The 17,368-nt window shown below is 36.6% G+C and overlaps 1 protein-coding gene across 1 annotated transcript in view; it reads right to left on the reverse strand.

The window, feature by feature from the left end:
* Positions 1–3,178: 3,178 nt before the first annotated feature.
* gpc2 (glypican 2) overlaps positions 3,179–17,368 on the reverse strand; it is a 33,376-nt gene continuing 19,186 nt past the window's right edge. Inside the window, exons 7-11 of the mRNA XM_039747366.1 lie at positions 16,794–16,924; positions 16,516–16,656; positions 9,490–9,626; positions 7,068–7,243; positions 3,179–6,841 (exon numbers count right to left, since the gene is read on the reverse strand). Coding sequence (XP_039603300.1) covers positions 6,579–6,841; positions 7,068–7,243; positions 9,490–9,626; positions 16,516–16,656; positions 16,794–16,924 — 848 coding nt within the window. The 3' untranslated portion in view covers positions 3,179–6,578. The remainder of the gene's footprint in view (positions 6,842–7,067; positions 7,244–9,489; positions 9,627–16,515; positions 16,657–16,793; positions 16,925–17,368) is intronic.

Genomic DNA, 17,368 nt, shown 5'->3' on the forward strand with positions numbered 1-17,368 from the left:
GAAATAAATAATAACCAGGGGCCTCATGTATAAATAGTGAATATACACAAAAATGTTGCGTACGTCCGTTACCACGCTCACAACACAATGTATGAAAACTAAACTTGGCGTAAAGCCATGCACATTCTCACGCCAGTTCAAACCATTGCGTATGTAAGTTTTGCAAACTGGCGGCACCCAGCATCAAAGCAGTGCTATTGTTCCTGTGTGGTTTCCCTTTATTTTTTAGATTCACATCCCTAACTCGGCTTTATCAAATACACTGAAATTAATTGCATATAATTTTTTAGTTTAAAATATCTGATTGTAATCATATAATGGTGCATGGAATGGCCAAACTATTCCAAATACCACAGCTGCTTTAGCGTTGTTACTCTCAGTGCACCACTCAGAGTATTTTAACCCACTATATATGAGTGAGGAATCATAGCTGTACAGCAGCTGATCAGCAGATTGTGTCAAGAGCAGAGAGAATTATCGGGATATAGCTTCTAGCACATGATGCCTCAGCCATGCGCTCAGTCTATTTGAACTTCTCCCAATCGGCAAACACTTCAGAGCCTTTCCTGTAGGGACCTCGCAGTTCAGAAACAGTTTCATCCCAAGAGCTATAAACACATTCAGTCATCTATCAAGTGCATCCCGGTAGAACTGTTTGTAATTATAAGTACAATTACCTCACTGTAAACTTGCATTACAGTTGTAATATTGCACAACCTGAGCCACTTATGCTTTCATATTGTATATTTTTCACAGTTTTTTATCCTATTATTATTATTGTTGTTATTTTACCATTTTATAGGAAAATAAGTTTATGGAGGATCTGCATATTGAATCTCATTGTATCATACAATAACAATAAAGGAGTTCAATTCAATTCAATAGAAGAGAGCGTGTATTTACAGATGATGACGACTGGCTTTCAAGTCGATTTAGATTTCCAAGCGCTATCTTCTTGGAGCTCTTGATATCTTCTTTTAAGATGAAATTCAGTAAAGTATATATTACAATATAGAGATACATTATTTAAATGAAGTTAAAAATGTATACGTTAATAATTAAATGTGTGGACACGGTGTACAGCGGTCGTGATGAACTGGCGCCCAGTTCAGGGATCATTCCTGCCTTGCGCTGTATGCTTGCTGGGACAGGTGCGACCCTGGATGGATAGATGGAGGGGATAATTAAACATGTATTACGAAGATATTTCAATGTTCCTTAAAGGTTTTGAAGAATCTGCATTCTAAGCTTACAGATGGCTTGACATTTACTAAAGAGCCGATTGTGTGGTGATTGGTTACTTGGAGAAAGAAAAGGAATGACAGGAATTAGGGGTTAGTATATTTGAAAGAGACAGTACTGATACAATAAATTATGTTAGAGGGTCGCGCATAGCGCAGCAAGCATCTTGCAGGAGGCAGGAACAATCTCTGGATGGGATGCCAGTTCTTCGCAACTACTGTGCCAATGTGCCCCCATGTCTTATACATGCTTTAATTCCTATCACCATGAAAATATGAAGTATGCAGCTTAAAATTTAAATTGTTCAGAGATCTGTAATATTATGAACGTAATGTATTCTGTGTCCTGTCGGTGTAAGAGAAGGCCTGTTTAAGAAGCGCATAGTGATTCACATACACATAGAACAACACATGGAATAAGCCGCATTTAATGTGCTGCTTTAGTTAAGATGGGATTTAAGAAACTAGCAAACATTTTTAAGATGAAGTTTATGATGTTCTACTTTAATGTTAAAATAAACTAAGTGATTAAAGTAGAAATTTCTACCAACTGTGTCCCTGTTTTTTTTCTTTTCTCTGTATCCTAATACGATTCCATACAACACTCAGATGGTGGGCTATGACTCACCTTTTCACAGAGACTTTGATATCTGACCATTTCTTTTATATTTCAGGCACTGTGCGACTTTCTGAACTTGAACTCTGGAGTTTCTCTGCCACTCTATGTCACACAATCAACTTTCTTTTGTTGTTTATACCACTGCTTAAACCAACAATAGTATGTTTTTCCTTGCCCATCACTTGGTATTCGCTGAAATTCTTCTCCATTCCCCGCTTTTGTCATTGTCGTTTCACAGAATGCTGACTTAAGAGGCTATTTATATTGTTTTGCATATACAAAGAGGCATAATTCTGGGAGGAGTAGGGGTGGGGTGGCAGGTTCGTGCATTACATTTCAAGCTGACTTGGATTTATGTAGCGGAAGAACATAGGAGTTGGCGTATGCACATATTTATGCATCTGGATTTTTTTTGTGTGTACGCACATTTCTGCTTTTGTCTGTACGCCACATTTTAGTGTGAATTCTACACACAGCGTTATACATGAGGCCCCTGATGATACACATTTTCATTAAAACCCTAGGAAAGTGTAAGGGGAATGAATATATTATTCCTAATTTCAAGTCTGTCTTTAACCGATCAGGTATCCTGAGAAGCTGAATTGTGTTGTACTGTGGCAATCCATCTGCCACTGGATGGAAGACATCCTAACTGGTAGACCACAGATTTTGAGGACACTCAGATTGTACACAACACAGCATCATAAGTCCACTTTATTAGACCCAGACTGATGCTCAGGCTGTATTCAGATGTCTACTATAGTAAAAATCAATTTACAGTCTGTGTACATCTGTCACATAACTCATTGTGAATGTTAGGATGGATAGGCAACAACAGTAACCAGGCTGTATTTATTGGCAAAATCATATCACTACTTTAAATAAGAACATTCCGGCAATCTTTCAGCATTGCACTGTTAACATGAGAAAATGTAAAATCCCAGTTATCTCCTGGATTGTTATGATAAACTCTGTAATCATCCTCAACTTTTTTTTTTGTAAGTTATACACCTTAACATACAGATTTGACTCCTTTGAATTGCCAGTATGTTCTTTCTGCTGCCAGGGGGGAAATTCTGTCAAGAGTGTATGTTTCTCCAGCAAAGTTAGCTAGATAGTACCTGTATAGCCCTGCAGGACATAAGGCTGCTAAATTCCTACAGTTACTTCACACTTGTGGAGAACTTCCTAGGACAGCTAACTAAGGTAAATGCATAACAGACTTTTTTTTTTTTATCCAGAAATCATTGCTACAAAAAGAGCACTGTGTGCAGGGTGTAGACATTCTCAGAAAAAGAAAGAGATTAAGAACTTTGAATACCTTTGTCAAAATATGTATGTGTATTTTATTCAAGGACTTTTTAAAAATGTAAAGAACCAACTGGAAAACTAATGTAGGGTGAATAGAAAATCCCATACATGTGCTATAATTTCATTTTCCCTAATTATAAGAAACAAAGACAGGACATGCATTCAATTTATAGATGCAGTGTACTGTATTTCAAAATAAATGTGCAGTTAGAAAAACGTCTATACAAAGTAAAAAGTGTAGGAAGAAGAACCTGCCTGAGAAAAACAAACATGGGGTGTTGTTTTGGTGGTGATTAGGTCTGAGGCACTGTACAAATAAATACTGTTATTAAGGATTTAGACAAGAATTATATAAAAGTTTGTATGCAAAACAAAAAAATAAAAATAAAGACAATTCCACTCAAATAAAAACAGTAAAAAATACCAGCTTTAAGCTATTGAACTTTTATCAAGCATAACAGCTAAAATGTGATTTTTATCAGCATCTTTCACTTATTACGTCTGTAATTGTGAAATGTGAGCTTTACTTAGAAATCCCCCAGCCATTCTGAAACCCATTCAGCCAAATTTAGGGTTACGAAGTACTATACGGTTCTTGTAAAATTTACCTGGATAAGAATACAATATGGGTAAGTCCAATAATCCCTAAACAGCACCACCAAAACAACCCACCATGAAAACCACATGAGAACCTTCTGTTTTTACTCAAAAGGAGGAACCACCTTCACAGTCGCACTCCATTCTGACCACTTCTTAACTGAATGCCTTGCTCAGATGCACTTAACCTTACAATTATTTAATAGATTACTTTCTAAGAAATATGGGTAAAAGATATTTGCTGTATTCAAAGATTACAATTATTCAATTTACATTTTTCCTTTAAAATTTTCAGGTGGTGAGAGTCATTTTTGCTGCATTTTCACAGACTAAATTCTAAATGACACAAAGCCTACAAATAAGTACTTTGGTACTCTATAGCTTTTACAGTACGTTGTATAATCAATCCATTTATGTAAAGCATACAGAATGTCTCAACATTCTTCAAAACAATTCTCAAACAAGATCCATTTCTGTATAAAATTAATAGTTAAATAGACAAATTAAAATGAAAATATTTGATATCAAGGAGTGTAATTAAACAAGACATTCCGTTAAAAGAGAAGTTAGCCACAGACTAAGCACTAGCCAGCACATACTACAGCTCCTTAGGACAGGGCTCACCTATGACTAGTGTATACGTTCACTTTTCTGACAGACAATGTATCTTGGATTCAAGTTCCCTTAGCCATACACACAAAAAAAAATGTACATGCATCATCAGTCAATACAATTTGGCCCTTAAGAGGCAACAATCATTTGAAGCAGAAAACTGCTGAGTTCACCGTGTATAATGATACATTATTTATAAAGTACAGTAGCAAAAAAGACCATTAAACCTTCTTCCACAATCAATGGGCATCAAGGCTCTTTCAGGCAGACATTATTCTGTTGTTTACTGCCATGAACAATAAATTAAATACAAAAAATGTAATTTAAAAAATCATTGGCTTATAGATAAAATGTGGAAACATACAATAAAAACCAATAAATTGTTACAAAGAAACAAGTTGTGCTATTTTTTTCCCATTCCACTTTGGAATGTGCCAATCCAACTTACATCCCACCCATCAACCCTGCCCATCCCATTATGACACTGTGTTCTAGTCTCACACTGCCCCAATATTTAACACCTGTCATTATATTAATACTGATGCATCTTGCAAGACTTATTTTGAAGTGATTACAAATTTATATTAAAAAAAACATTTACCCTTCTCCGTGGCCACATTTAAACAACTTGTATATACACGCTTCTGCACCCTCATTACCACCATAACACATCCCACCACTCCTGACCTCTTAAATTTGATCTCCATGGCAATATTTAAATAACTTTTTAAAACTTGTATATACAGGCATCTGCACCCCATAAACTCTTTACCACCATAATACTTTCTAGAATTCTCTTCACCGCACCTTCTCTTTCTGTTAACCTTCCCAAGCTCCAATGTAGAACAGATTTATTGCGCTTGAGGGGATAAAACAATCTTAAATAAATAGCATTTTTTAAAACATAAAACCAAATAAGTTCACACATTCTGCCATACACACTATGTATCATTCATTCGCCTGTAAGTATTAAAACTGCATACATGATGCCAGTCCACCACCCCATACCCAATACATTCACACTACTGTTTTAAAGAATAACACAACAGAGGACAACAACTAAGCCCAAGATCCTAACTTAGCAACTACTTACTGTATATTTGGGGGCTTTCACATCCAATCTCATACATATGCCTACACATGAAACCCAGTAGCCATTCTTAATTTAGACATGTCATTTGTAAGGCTATAATTTATGCATACAAGAAGAGAAGACCATAAAATATGAAGGCTTCTTTTTCCTCAGAACACTGTGCTGGGATTTTAAAAAGGCCACTGAGAAAGAATCAGAAATAATGAGAAGCAGTTTCAAAGACTTTTTAGTGCTTGTGTGCAATATGTTCTCCACTCTGTCCCATTTACTTTCATTAAATCACTGACAACCCAATGACTAGTCACTCAGATTCCATCGACAGACAATAGGCAATCTTTATCAATTTAGCTACCATGCATCTCTGTTTATACTCACAACTATTGCCATCTGAGTCAAACTAGAAATGTGCTCTCAGGTTAGTCGTAATTAAGTTAGACATTCTTAAACATCCTTACTACATTTACCATTTAAAACAATCACAATACGGCTACATTCTTGCATACTTTTTACAAATTAACCCCCAAGTTCACAACATACATATCAGGCATTTTCTTCTAAAACTGACACATATAACAAAAACCCAATACTATTCAATGCAACTTCCTCATACTCTGTTCACTTACGCAGTCCATTACGCTCTCTGGCCACTTTTCAACAATCTTCCTCAAACATACCCAATGTCTTCTTTCTACCCCATTACTTTAAATGCACTCATATACAAATAAATAAATTTAAAAATCAACACAAACCATTTGGCCACATTGCTTCAAAGCTTAAAACCCTCCCCTCCCTACCCCACAAAAAGGTGATCACAGAGGGGCTACAGCATGCAGAGCAGGAAGGGCCAGGCCATCTAAAAGCTTAAGACATAAAGTTTCATTTTCAAGCTGGTCACCATGGTTTGTCTTTTTCTGGTCTGGCACTTCCTGCTCCTCCATGAGGAACAAGTTGCCCCTCACAATGACATCTGCAGTGGCTTGAACTCCTCTTCCCCAAAAACTTGTTGTTGTAACGACCCCCATCAGTGCTTTTTTCCAAATCAGAATTTTGCTGGTGTGCACCCCCACCCATCCCAGTCCAGCAAGGCATAGCCACAGCCTTATTGCTAGGAGAAAGCATGTAAGAGCAATACAATAGACAGAAGCACCATAACCCCAGAGTGCGGTGCACATCTAATTCCACCATTCCCTTTACTGTCTTGAGTCTGGTTTGGTCGGATCCACTTATTGGGCCTGTCTCGCCCACGAGCAGGTTTTCCCTGGCCAGCTTCAGTTCTTGAGTTCTTATTGGGATTATTGCTGCTAGGTCCAGAGATTGGCCAGTCTTCACTGTAACGCTCACCCCCACCAGAGCCACTACCATCTTCACCTAGGGAGAAATAGGCCACCTATGATCATACGGCAAACCGCCACAATTCCCTTCTTCCATGTAACACATTCTTTGCCATATACAAAAATGTGCCCCAAATAAAATCCCCTTCCACCCCACTCCTCCACTCTCAATCCAAAGCCAACTATTACAACTGGTCTCTAGAGAAGTTTGCTTTTGTTTATAACTGCTCCACATAGTTCACCTAGGTTCACTGCATACTCACTGGAATCTTGGAAGTCTACATCATTGCCATTCTGAGCATGCTTCAGTCGGTTTGTTGCTACTCTAAGCTGCATGATCTGCTGCCGGGTTTTCACATCAGGTCTTGCAATGTCAACTTCCACTTCTGGGTTGTTGATCTGGTTGACTAATCCATCCCCAGTAACATCGGGCAAATATCTGTAGAAAAACTTAATAATTAGTCTGTGTCAGACAAGCTCACACTTAGGTGACATTTTAAATGTTAAATGCACATCAGTTAAGATACTAAATCTCAACTGTGGTGACCAAGCGCAAAGACAGCTAAGGAAAGGTAAACAATCACATGCTCTAAAGTAGTAAAGATTGGGGACTATGGTTTTAAGGCAGGTGACCCACACAACTTTGAAGACTTCCTAGATCCAATTGCTCCTTAGTATGTAGAAATGATGTATTTAAAAGTTTGCTATTTAGTCCAGAGGTATATGTGTAAAAAGGTAACATTCTTTAAAAGCTGAAAATACGATGAATAAGCAATAAGACTGGGGACAATATAGTCTTCAAAAAGGATTATTATACAGGTCTTTCCCAGAGGATTTAACTACAATGCCAATGTCTTCTTCTTTGTGTAGAGAATAATGGAGTATTATATAGGGCTTGGTGTTGATACTAATGGATCATATGATCAAAATACACTCCAGTAATCATATTATATGCATATATGTTCACCGCTAAATCAGTCAGAAAAGGAGATTTGTTAAAATGTAATTCAGGGTAAAACAGTAATAAATAAAGTATCATCTGAACCAGTTAAAGCTCTTGATCACAATTTTTAAACTACAGTAAAATACCAAAAATCAATCAATGCCATTAACCAATAAGTGTAAAAGGTGGAGCAAAATACAATATGTTATATATTTTCAATGATACAGTGATAATGTTCAAGAAGATGGTGGCAATAAAGATGAACTTGTAGTTCGGGATTACAGCAAGATACTAAAAGTACAGAAACGTTTGTATAACAACCTGAAATATACTCCATGTAATCTTGTAAGCATTAAAATATTACATTTTGTCATTTTTATGTTTTGAGAAATATTTTTTGTAAACCCATTCAATTTCTGTTTACCTCCCTCATCCTATATTGTATGAAATAAATAAAAAATAAAGCAAAATTATTTATCATTCTACTATAAAAAAAACTTGGGTTGGGCTGCAGAAGCATAAACTGCATTATGCTGATACTGCAAAAAAGTAATTGTAGGCATTCACAAAAAGAGTGGGGGGTCTGGCCTGTGGTCACTCATGCTTACTCTCCTCGAAGGTCAATGTCAATTGTAATCAATCCTATTCTTTTACCTGAAATCTCCAATACATTCACTTCATTTTCAGAAATATTTTATTATGTCGAGCCTCTTTCCTTGTTTCCTTGATTACTATGCAAAATATATTTAAATGGTGATTGATGTGCAGGGCAATGTACAGAATAAACATGAAGGAAAAGTATTTAAGAAACAGCCACTAACATTACAGCAAAGTATTTTCTTGAAAATAAAATATGTAAGCCATTATGGCACATTAAGTTTGTACTGCTTTACTAGTGAAATCTTAAGTGCCATTTTTATAGATGGCTTGCTTTCATCCAGTATTTGTTTATTCATTATTAATCTATATGTAATAAGCACTCATTACTGACAAATTTGATTAAGACTATTTGATTCATATTTTGAATGTTAGCAAAATTAATATTTATTATACAGAGATGTGAAGAGCAAAGAATATCCTTTTCAGTTCATGAATTAAAGCAGTAAAAGAGAAATGCAACACTAAAAGAACGTGAATATGTATTGAATCTGAGAAGTTAAACTTTCAACACCACCTCACAACATAAAAACACAAATTGAAAGCACTTTGGAAATGTCCAACCAGCTATTTCAGAAAATCATTTTGTTCTCTTTATGGCTGCAGTGAGCCAGTCCATACCCCAGCAATATCATCTGTTAGACAGGAACCAAACTAGATAGCACACCTAGACCATCACTGGCCATACTATAGCACACAGGCACACTCACTTATAATGAGATAATGTATGATTGTCTTTGGGTTGTAGGTGGAGAAAAACCAACAGAAATAAGGAAAAGCATATATACAACATATATATAAAAAATTAGCAGACCAGAATTACTGCATGACTGTGTTAAATTAGAGCCAGGCTCAACAAACCTCACTTTAAATTTAGTCAGCAGGAGAGGGATCACTGCAAATCTACTGAAGCAGGAAGAAGCTACATTAACAACATTACATTACTTCCTCATATTTAAAGTCCAAAACAGAAAGTATATTACAATAACTTGAACCAAGTCGTGTATTCTAAATTACAATTAATCAAGTATGCTGAAATCAACTTTTTCTTCCCACGGACCACATAATCCAAAATGAATACTCACCTTCCCCGTGTTTGCCCATTCCAACACTTGTCCTCATTAGTAACATTAGCTGCCATCTTGTCATCATTGCACAAGTTGTGTGGCAGCGCGGCCCAAAAGCGTCGCATCGTCTTCAGCTTGTCTTTAAGATCTGAAACCTAACAAAACAAATTAAAGCCATATTTATATTTTTCATGCTTCTCTTGGTAAGGTGTACAATTTATGCAGAGCAGAACAAATCAAGCCACCATATACCTATCAACAATCTCTAGCTACTTCTGTGGAATTTCCTAGCATTCAAAAGTAAAGTGAAAAACAGATTTTTGCACTCATGGGCAGTGCCTGGCTTGCATCCCCATGGGAAGCACTTAGGGTGCATTATCTCAGTGAAACATGGTTTTTTCAATGATTGAGCTGCCATACTAAATGAAACAGACCCTCAATATTTTAATTTTATTTATTATGTTGGCCAAATAAATAGAGGTGGTGGCTTGACAAATGTTTTCTTAAGTAGATTGAATTGTAAAGGTACCAGCAACAGCATTTTTGCTACTTTTTTGAATATTTAGCTGTTTTTATTAAAGAAGAAACAGCTGTTCTTATAATAACCACCTATTGTCCAACAAACTATAATGTACCCTTTGTCAATGAATTTTAAGATTTACTGTCTAGCATAACAGAAAATTTAGAAAAGTTCATAATAGGCGATTTCAGTTTTCATACAGATAATCAATGCAACCCCAAAGTGGCTACATCCAAATTTTCTAGTATTTTTTTTTTTTTTTTTTAATTAGTTGAATGTATCCCCTTACCCTATTACATCCATAAATATTCACATTCAGGTGTACAGTTTCAATGCTAGGTTCATGGCCACAAATTCTAAACTTGCCCTAAAAAAACTGGTTAAAATAAATAGTTGCACAGAAAATAAAAGAAGTTGTAAACTCTGAAAGGACTGGGCGAGTGGAAATGGAGAAAAACTAAATTAACAGCCAATGATGAAATTTTGAGAGGTCATATACTGTGTGTAAAAATTTTTAAATTCTTTAAAAACTGCAGTAGCAAAATGTTGCTAGAAAATTAAAATGAAATAAACTTGGCTATTCTCTTTTGGATAATTTTGCAATTCTCTCTAATATACCATTTAAAAAAATCCAGAAAGTGTTTTTTCAATAATTCAATTATTACTTATATATACATTTGTTTTTTTGTAGTGGCAGGAATAATTTTCCACAGCAATGCAGTAATGCATATCTGGTTAGTAATACAGGTATTTTTACTTCAAGAAAATAAGTATTACATTACATTACCTTGTTCCTCAAGGCATGTATGGCTGTTTTCATTGAGTACCACTGTTGATAATACTCATTATTCATATATAAATTAACTACTACCAATCTTTTTTTTAATCTTTGCTTTCTTTTTCCAGTAAAGTGTGGTGGCACTCTGCCTATATACCACTGAGCTCCTCACAATATCAGAGAGATTAAGCCCAGAAAGACGACAGAACCTCATTTTGGCTACTTGGAATAACAATCTCAATCATTCAACCAATACCCATATCTCATGTGCATAGACGAGGATGATGTAAACTGACCACTAAATCAAAAGCTTTATTAGCTTCCATTTCACCAGGATAGTTTGGTACAATATTCACAAAACAACCACTGCTGTTTGAAAAAACTAATCTCATGATTATCCCTACCTTTGTTCATGAGCAAGACCTGCAGAGACCTAGACTCACATTTACTGGAAAAGATCACAACATCCTCAGATTTGAAGGTGCTAATTCTCCTTCCAACCACATTAAACCCGGCTGCAAACCATTCTTATGTGTGCTGCTGAGCACCTTATAAGGAGATCAAGATTAGTGTTCCTCAAATTTTATGATGTCACAACTAGTGCTGGGTGGTATACCAGTTCATATCGAAAACCGTTTTTTATTTTTATTATGATATGGATTTTTCTTATACCGCAACACCAGTTTAAATTGCCTAAACAATGTTCGGAACGTGGCACAGCAGGAAACTGTTTAAGGGGGACCTTTTTCACTGCTACACTGCTAAACACATGGCACAGAGGTGTTGCGCAGGGGCTCTTCTTTCACTGCTACACCACTAAACAAGCATACAACGGAGTACAGTACATGCATTAGTAGAGGTATTGTGCAGTGAAAATGGACAGAGAACATTCCGAAACTAAAGCTGTAGCAGATGATAAAGTTGAACATGATGACACAGAATAACTTTGCTGGAAAAAGGAGTCACGTCTGTTGTCTGGAGATACTTTGGTTTTAAAAGGTCGGATGTGGACCATTATGTTCAAATGTGTGAATACTGTTTCTATACTGCTGGATAATACTGCAAGCCAAGTTGTATTTTTTCAATACTGTGTAATGTACCTGGGTACTGTGTAATATTGTCACGACATGTTGACTTTAATCTTGACACTTGAGTCAACATTTCTACTTTATTCTCATCATTTGTCGAGATTAAAGTCGACATGTTGACTTTATTCTCGTAACTTGTTATTAAAGTAGAACATCGTAAACTAAACTTCATCTTAAAATGAATATTTAATTTACTAGATTTTCTCAAACCCCATCATAAGTTATGTAGCACATTGAATACTTTGTGTTGTGTTCCCGGAGACGTATTAATCGCTACTGCTTCTTAAACTGACTTCCTCTTGCACTAAGAGGAGGTGCAGACAGCACACAGAATACATTCATTTCATGATATTCCTGCTCCCTGAACATTTAGAATTCTAAGATAAATACTTGATATCATTTTCATGATGAAATGTATTAAAGCATGTATTAATCATGCTGGGACACTGCTGCCTTGTAGTAATGGGGTCCTGGGTGTTCCCTGCATTGAATTTGCATGTTTTTCTGGTGGGTTTACTCGGCGTGCTTCATTTACCTTTCAAAGTGTTGTTGGATGGTGGGTTTTGTTATGCTATATTAACACTGCTAGTGTATGTATTGCTCGTATTCACCCTGCGATGTGCTGGCGCCACATTCAGGATTTCCTCCTGCCTTGCACACAATGCTTGCTGGGATGGGCGCAACCCTGAATGGATGGTATAATTAAACATGTATAACGAAGATTTTTTTTTTTTTAAGTTGTGAACACTCCGTGGTCTGTCTATAACTAGTTTTAATTTCACAAGGACGTTTATCGTGTGGTAATTGGTTATGTGGAGAAAGAAAAAGGAAGGATAGGAACTGGGGGTTTAATACCTCAGAAAGAGACAGCATGCATGCAATAAAGAAAGCCCGCTCAGAAGAACATCCAATGAATTCTGTGTTTGTGTCGACTACCAGATCACGAACCCAACATTTACACAATATTTAAGTTAAACCTGTGCGATACCCATTCATACATCCAGTTTTTTGGAACCTCATCACATCTGCCATAAAGTTCTCTACGCTGAACGTACACCTGGGGACCTCTTACTGCTAGGGAGCAGCACTACCGCCTCACTACCGTGCATGTTTAATACCGGTTTTAATGCATTTCATCATGAAAAATTATCTTAGCATTCTACATTTTCAGAGAGCAGGAATATCATGAAGTGAATGTATTCTGTGCGGCGTTCGCTGCCTCTTAGTGCAAGAGGAAGTCAGTTTAAGAAGAGCGTAGAGGTTAGCAACTGGGTCAGGGAACACTTAAAGCATTTAATGTGCTACATAACTTATGACGGGGTTTGAGAAAATCTAGTGAATTAAACATTGATTTTAGGATGAAGTTTAGTTTACGACATTCTACTTTAATTACAAAATAAACTGAGAATAAAGTGGAAATGTCAACTTTAATCTCGACATATAGTTTGTTTTTTTTTCTTCGCTGTGTCCGTATTTTTTTTTTCTACACTGTGGCCCTAATACGATTCCGTAGGGCTATACCACAGATAGCATTATAAATGCAAGTTGCAGTTTTATTATTTATGTATATAGCTTATCTTGAAGCAAGGTCCATATTAAATGCAGTTTGCCTTATTGATGATTCAGTTGGTAAAGATGTCATCACCAAGTTGCACTTGTTTTATTTTATTTTATTTTTATTTGGTGAATACTGTGTAATACACCTGGGCTTGAAGTCTTGGAAGTAATAGTATTATTACTGGAAGGTGCACTATTATTTATTTTATTGTTATTATTTATTAATTTAAATATTATGCAGTTTAATGATGGTAAAGTTGTTTAAAAAGTCACTAACATGTCAGTGGACAGAGATTGTTAACATTAACAAAGTGTAGTTGGTTTACAAAAAAAATTTATGATTTATTCCTTTTCTAAGACATTGTTCAGTGCAATACAACTTTTGACAAGCACCTCTGGATATTTTACTAAGTCTAAATGCCTCTTTGGATGGTTGAAAATATATTGACAAAATTTTAGTTTAAGTTGTTTACAAATATTGTTCAATAAAAAGGCTCTACATTTTGACTGCAACTGTCATGCAATGTGATTCCTTCTCTTCATTAGTGCCACCCCCTTGATGGGGCCATGCAAACCTGTATTAATACTTGTATGCACATTAAAATGTTTTTTTTGTACAATGTACAATTCTCATGACAGTAGAATAGGTTATTCTTAGTCAGTAATTACAGTAGAAATGTGGTTAACATGCATGGGGAAAAATACCGTCCAATAACGTGAAACCGGTATAATTTTGAAAAATACTGTGATATAGAATTTTGGTCATACCTCCCAGCACTAGTCACAACCCAGTTTTACCTTCTTAACATCACTGACAACTAACTGGCAGCAACTGAAGAATTGTGTTTGTCACTTTAGTGAAACAAGTTCGATTGGAACAGTGGTTGGGGATGGGGGTGGGTGGGTTGTTTGTGTGGAGAGGGGGCTCCCCCACAAAGAAATGTGCATGATTTGAACAGTGGGGGACTGTCTCACTTTGATAAACAAGTGCAGTTAGAAACAGGAAAAAAATATTTCACAGTACTGTGGATAGGTTCGGTGATCACTAGCAGTGCCTGAAAAGCCCACTCGCAACCCACGGACGGCAGCTAGCAAACCCAGTGGTTGAAAAATATTGGTCAAGAGGACACCATTATCTGCAAGGTATAGGGGACACCACCTTTAGGTCCCATACTGGATATTCCCCAAGCTTTAGCTGTGCCTAGATGTTGTTCATGGGAAAAAAAAAAAAAAAAATCACAAATGAGAAAGAAGGCACCCCCTTTCCACAACAAAAAAGTTGGGTCAGTCTTCTAAGGTCAAATCAATTTGCATTATCAGTTGACCACTGCTTGGTGGTGAGTTAATCAAGATGGACAAAGTTTCAGCTAAACAGACTAGGCAATAATAATAACAATAATACACTTTATTTATACAGGACCTTTCCTATGCTCAAGGCACTTCACAGAGTCTCAGACAGAACAGCAAGGTATATCTAAAATTGGATACAAATATCTTCTGCATAGAACAACAAACAGATAATACAGGATATACCTGTACAAAGCATTAAATAGAATGAAAGAAAGAATAAACAAGAGTAAAATACTAAATTCAATACTAAAGAAATGCCTTAACAAATAACAATTTGTAATATAACACAATTGCAAATTATGCTGAGCATTTGGACAGAGATGTAACCTGAAAGAAGTGTCAGAATGTTAGGTAAAGGTTAAAGCCTTTCCTTAAAAGATGAGTTTTAAGTTGTTTTTTGAAAGAATGGATTGAGTCAGCTGATCTCATTAATTTTGAGAGGTCATTCTAAAGTCTGGGCACTATACAGCTGAAAGCCTTGTTTTTCATAGCATGCAGGTTAGTGTGAGGCACAAAAAGATTTCCAGAATCAGAGGACCTTAGTGGGCAATCAGGAACATAGCAATGGAGAAGGTCACTGATATAGTCTGGTGAAAGTTCATTTAAATATTTGTAGGTTATTAATAGAATTTTATATTCAATTCTGTAAGACGCAGGAAGCCAGTGACGGTGAAGTAGTGTTATGTGCTCACTGTTGTGGGTCCATGTAAGGACTCAGGCAGCAGAGTTTTGAATCAACTGTAGCTGTGATATAAGGTCTGAAGGGGCACCTGCTAGTAGGAAGATGCAATCAACGGAAAATATAATAAAAGCATGGACATGTTTCTCAGCATTAGAAAAGGAGAGGAATGAGCAAACACAGAAATGTTATGGAGGTGGAAGTAAGAAAGTTTCTTAATGTGGTTTATGTGGGTGGAATAAGAAAGGGAGGAGTCAAAAATGACACCAAGATTCCTTGCATTAGAAGAAGGTCTAATGAGATCACCATCAAGAGTGACTGAAAAGAACCTGATTTTCTTAAATTGCATTTTAGTGCCAATTTGCAGGAGTTGCCATTTAATTTTAAAGAGTTATGGTTCATCAAAGTTTTAATTTCATTGAGGCAAGTTGTGAGCTGAGAAAGTTCTGATGAAGTTTCACTTTTAACACATCTGAAAACATTTAAAGTCTCTCCTCCTGAAAAGCCTGTCATTCACCCTAGTAGAGGTCAGGGTTAAGTAGCCTGAAATGATACTGTTAAAGACCACAATAGTGGTGACAAGTTCAAGGGCTTAAATCCAAAAGCTGGTTAGTGGCTGTCATTTTAGTAATCCAATGCTCAGTGGTGAGAAAAACTTTTAACTTAAAGAAATAAGCCTTCATATTAAATGTTACAAAGAGAGTCTCCAGATTTGACTTAGAGAAGTCAGCCAGCTAAAAAAGCAGGAGCTACAGCATAAAGCCATGGAGACTAACATTACTAAGGGATAAGAGAATGTTTGGGTAAGCCATTCAAAGGCTCAGGAAGGGTGAGCAGTACATCACCCAAGACTGTGCTAAGCACAGGTGACGTAATGTTGACCTCAAGTTTTAAACCAGTAGATATACCATAACCCAGAAATGGCAAACAAATGATGAGACTGAATCAATTTCTGTGAATTAGGTCATTGCAGTAATTAAAAAGGCATAAAGATGATTAACACAAAATGTTTGATCATTTCATATCTTACTACATGAATCCCAGCCACAAAATCACATAAGGCAGCACTTACCAGTCGATCCAGATTAGTCCCAGCTGCTGTAGTGGGTTTCTCCTCAGGTGTGTAGGTGCGGAAACGTCGCTTTGTTTCATCTCGTGGAGACCGTTTTGTTCGGCTAGGTGCAGGGCGTGGGCTGCCACAGCCTTGGAATACCTGTTAAGTAACAAGCTGTTGAGCTTTGATGTAGGATACAGAGCCTTCTAGATAGAGCAAAGAAAACAGAGCCTAGGATAGGCTCTTCATCCCATATATGTACTAGCTTGTGGGTACATGCACTCATACATACACACCTTGGTTGAGGTCTGGACACTGTTCTCTTGCATGTACATGATAGCCTCTGAGATCTTGACACCAATTGAGTCAGTGGCCAGCTCAATGTTGAAAGGGCCCTGGAGTTTCTCGGCCAGCTGATTGAGTGTTTCTGCAGATGTTAAGGAACACCATGAACAGCATTAATTTATGAGTGTCATAACAAATACAGTAAATTAAAAATAAATCTCTCTTGTTATGAAAAACTTCTGAGAGAAAAAGTTACTCCTAATCATTGCATTACTGAACTTCATACTGTACAATGGAAAAGAAGTATCTACAGTGCAGGAAAGCAATACATACCATATGAACAACTAATTACAGTACATGCCGGTAGAAAAGCAAGAAAATGGTTAAAAAATCATTGCCTCATTGGCAAGATCAGTAGACACAAGGTTTGCACCAGCATGGAGCTCATCTACCCCAACTCATAAGTGCAGAGCTACCGTGAGTACACCAGCTACTTTCAGGGTGTTAGTAGGTAGGCAATATTCTTATTAACACAGCTGCTGGCAACAAATTTTAAGTCCTAACCTCGCACTCATTAAAAGATTGA

The sequence above is a fragment of the Polypterus senegalus genome, chromosome 3 (assembly GCF_016835505.1).
Source record: "Polypterus senegalus isolate Bchr_013 chromosome 3, ASM1683550v1, whole genome shotgun sequence".
NCBI classification, from domain to species: Eukaryota; Metazoa; Chordata; class Cladistia; order Polypteriformes; family Polypteridae; genus Polypterus; species Polypterus senegalus.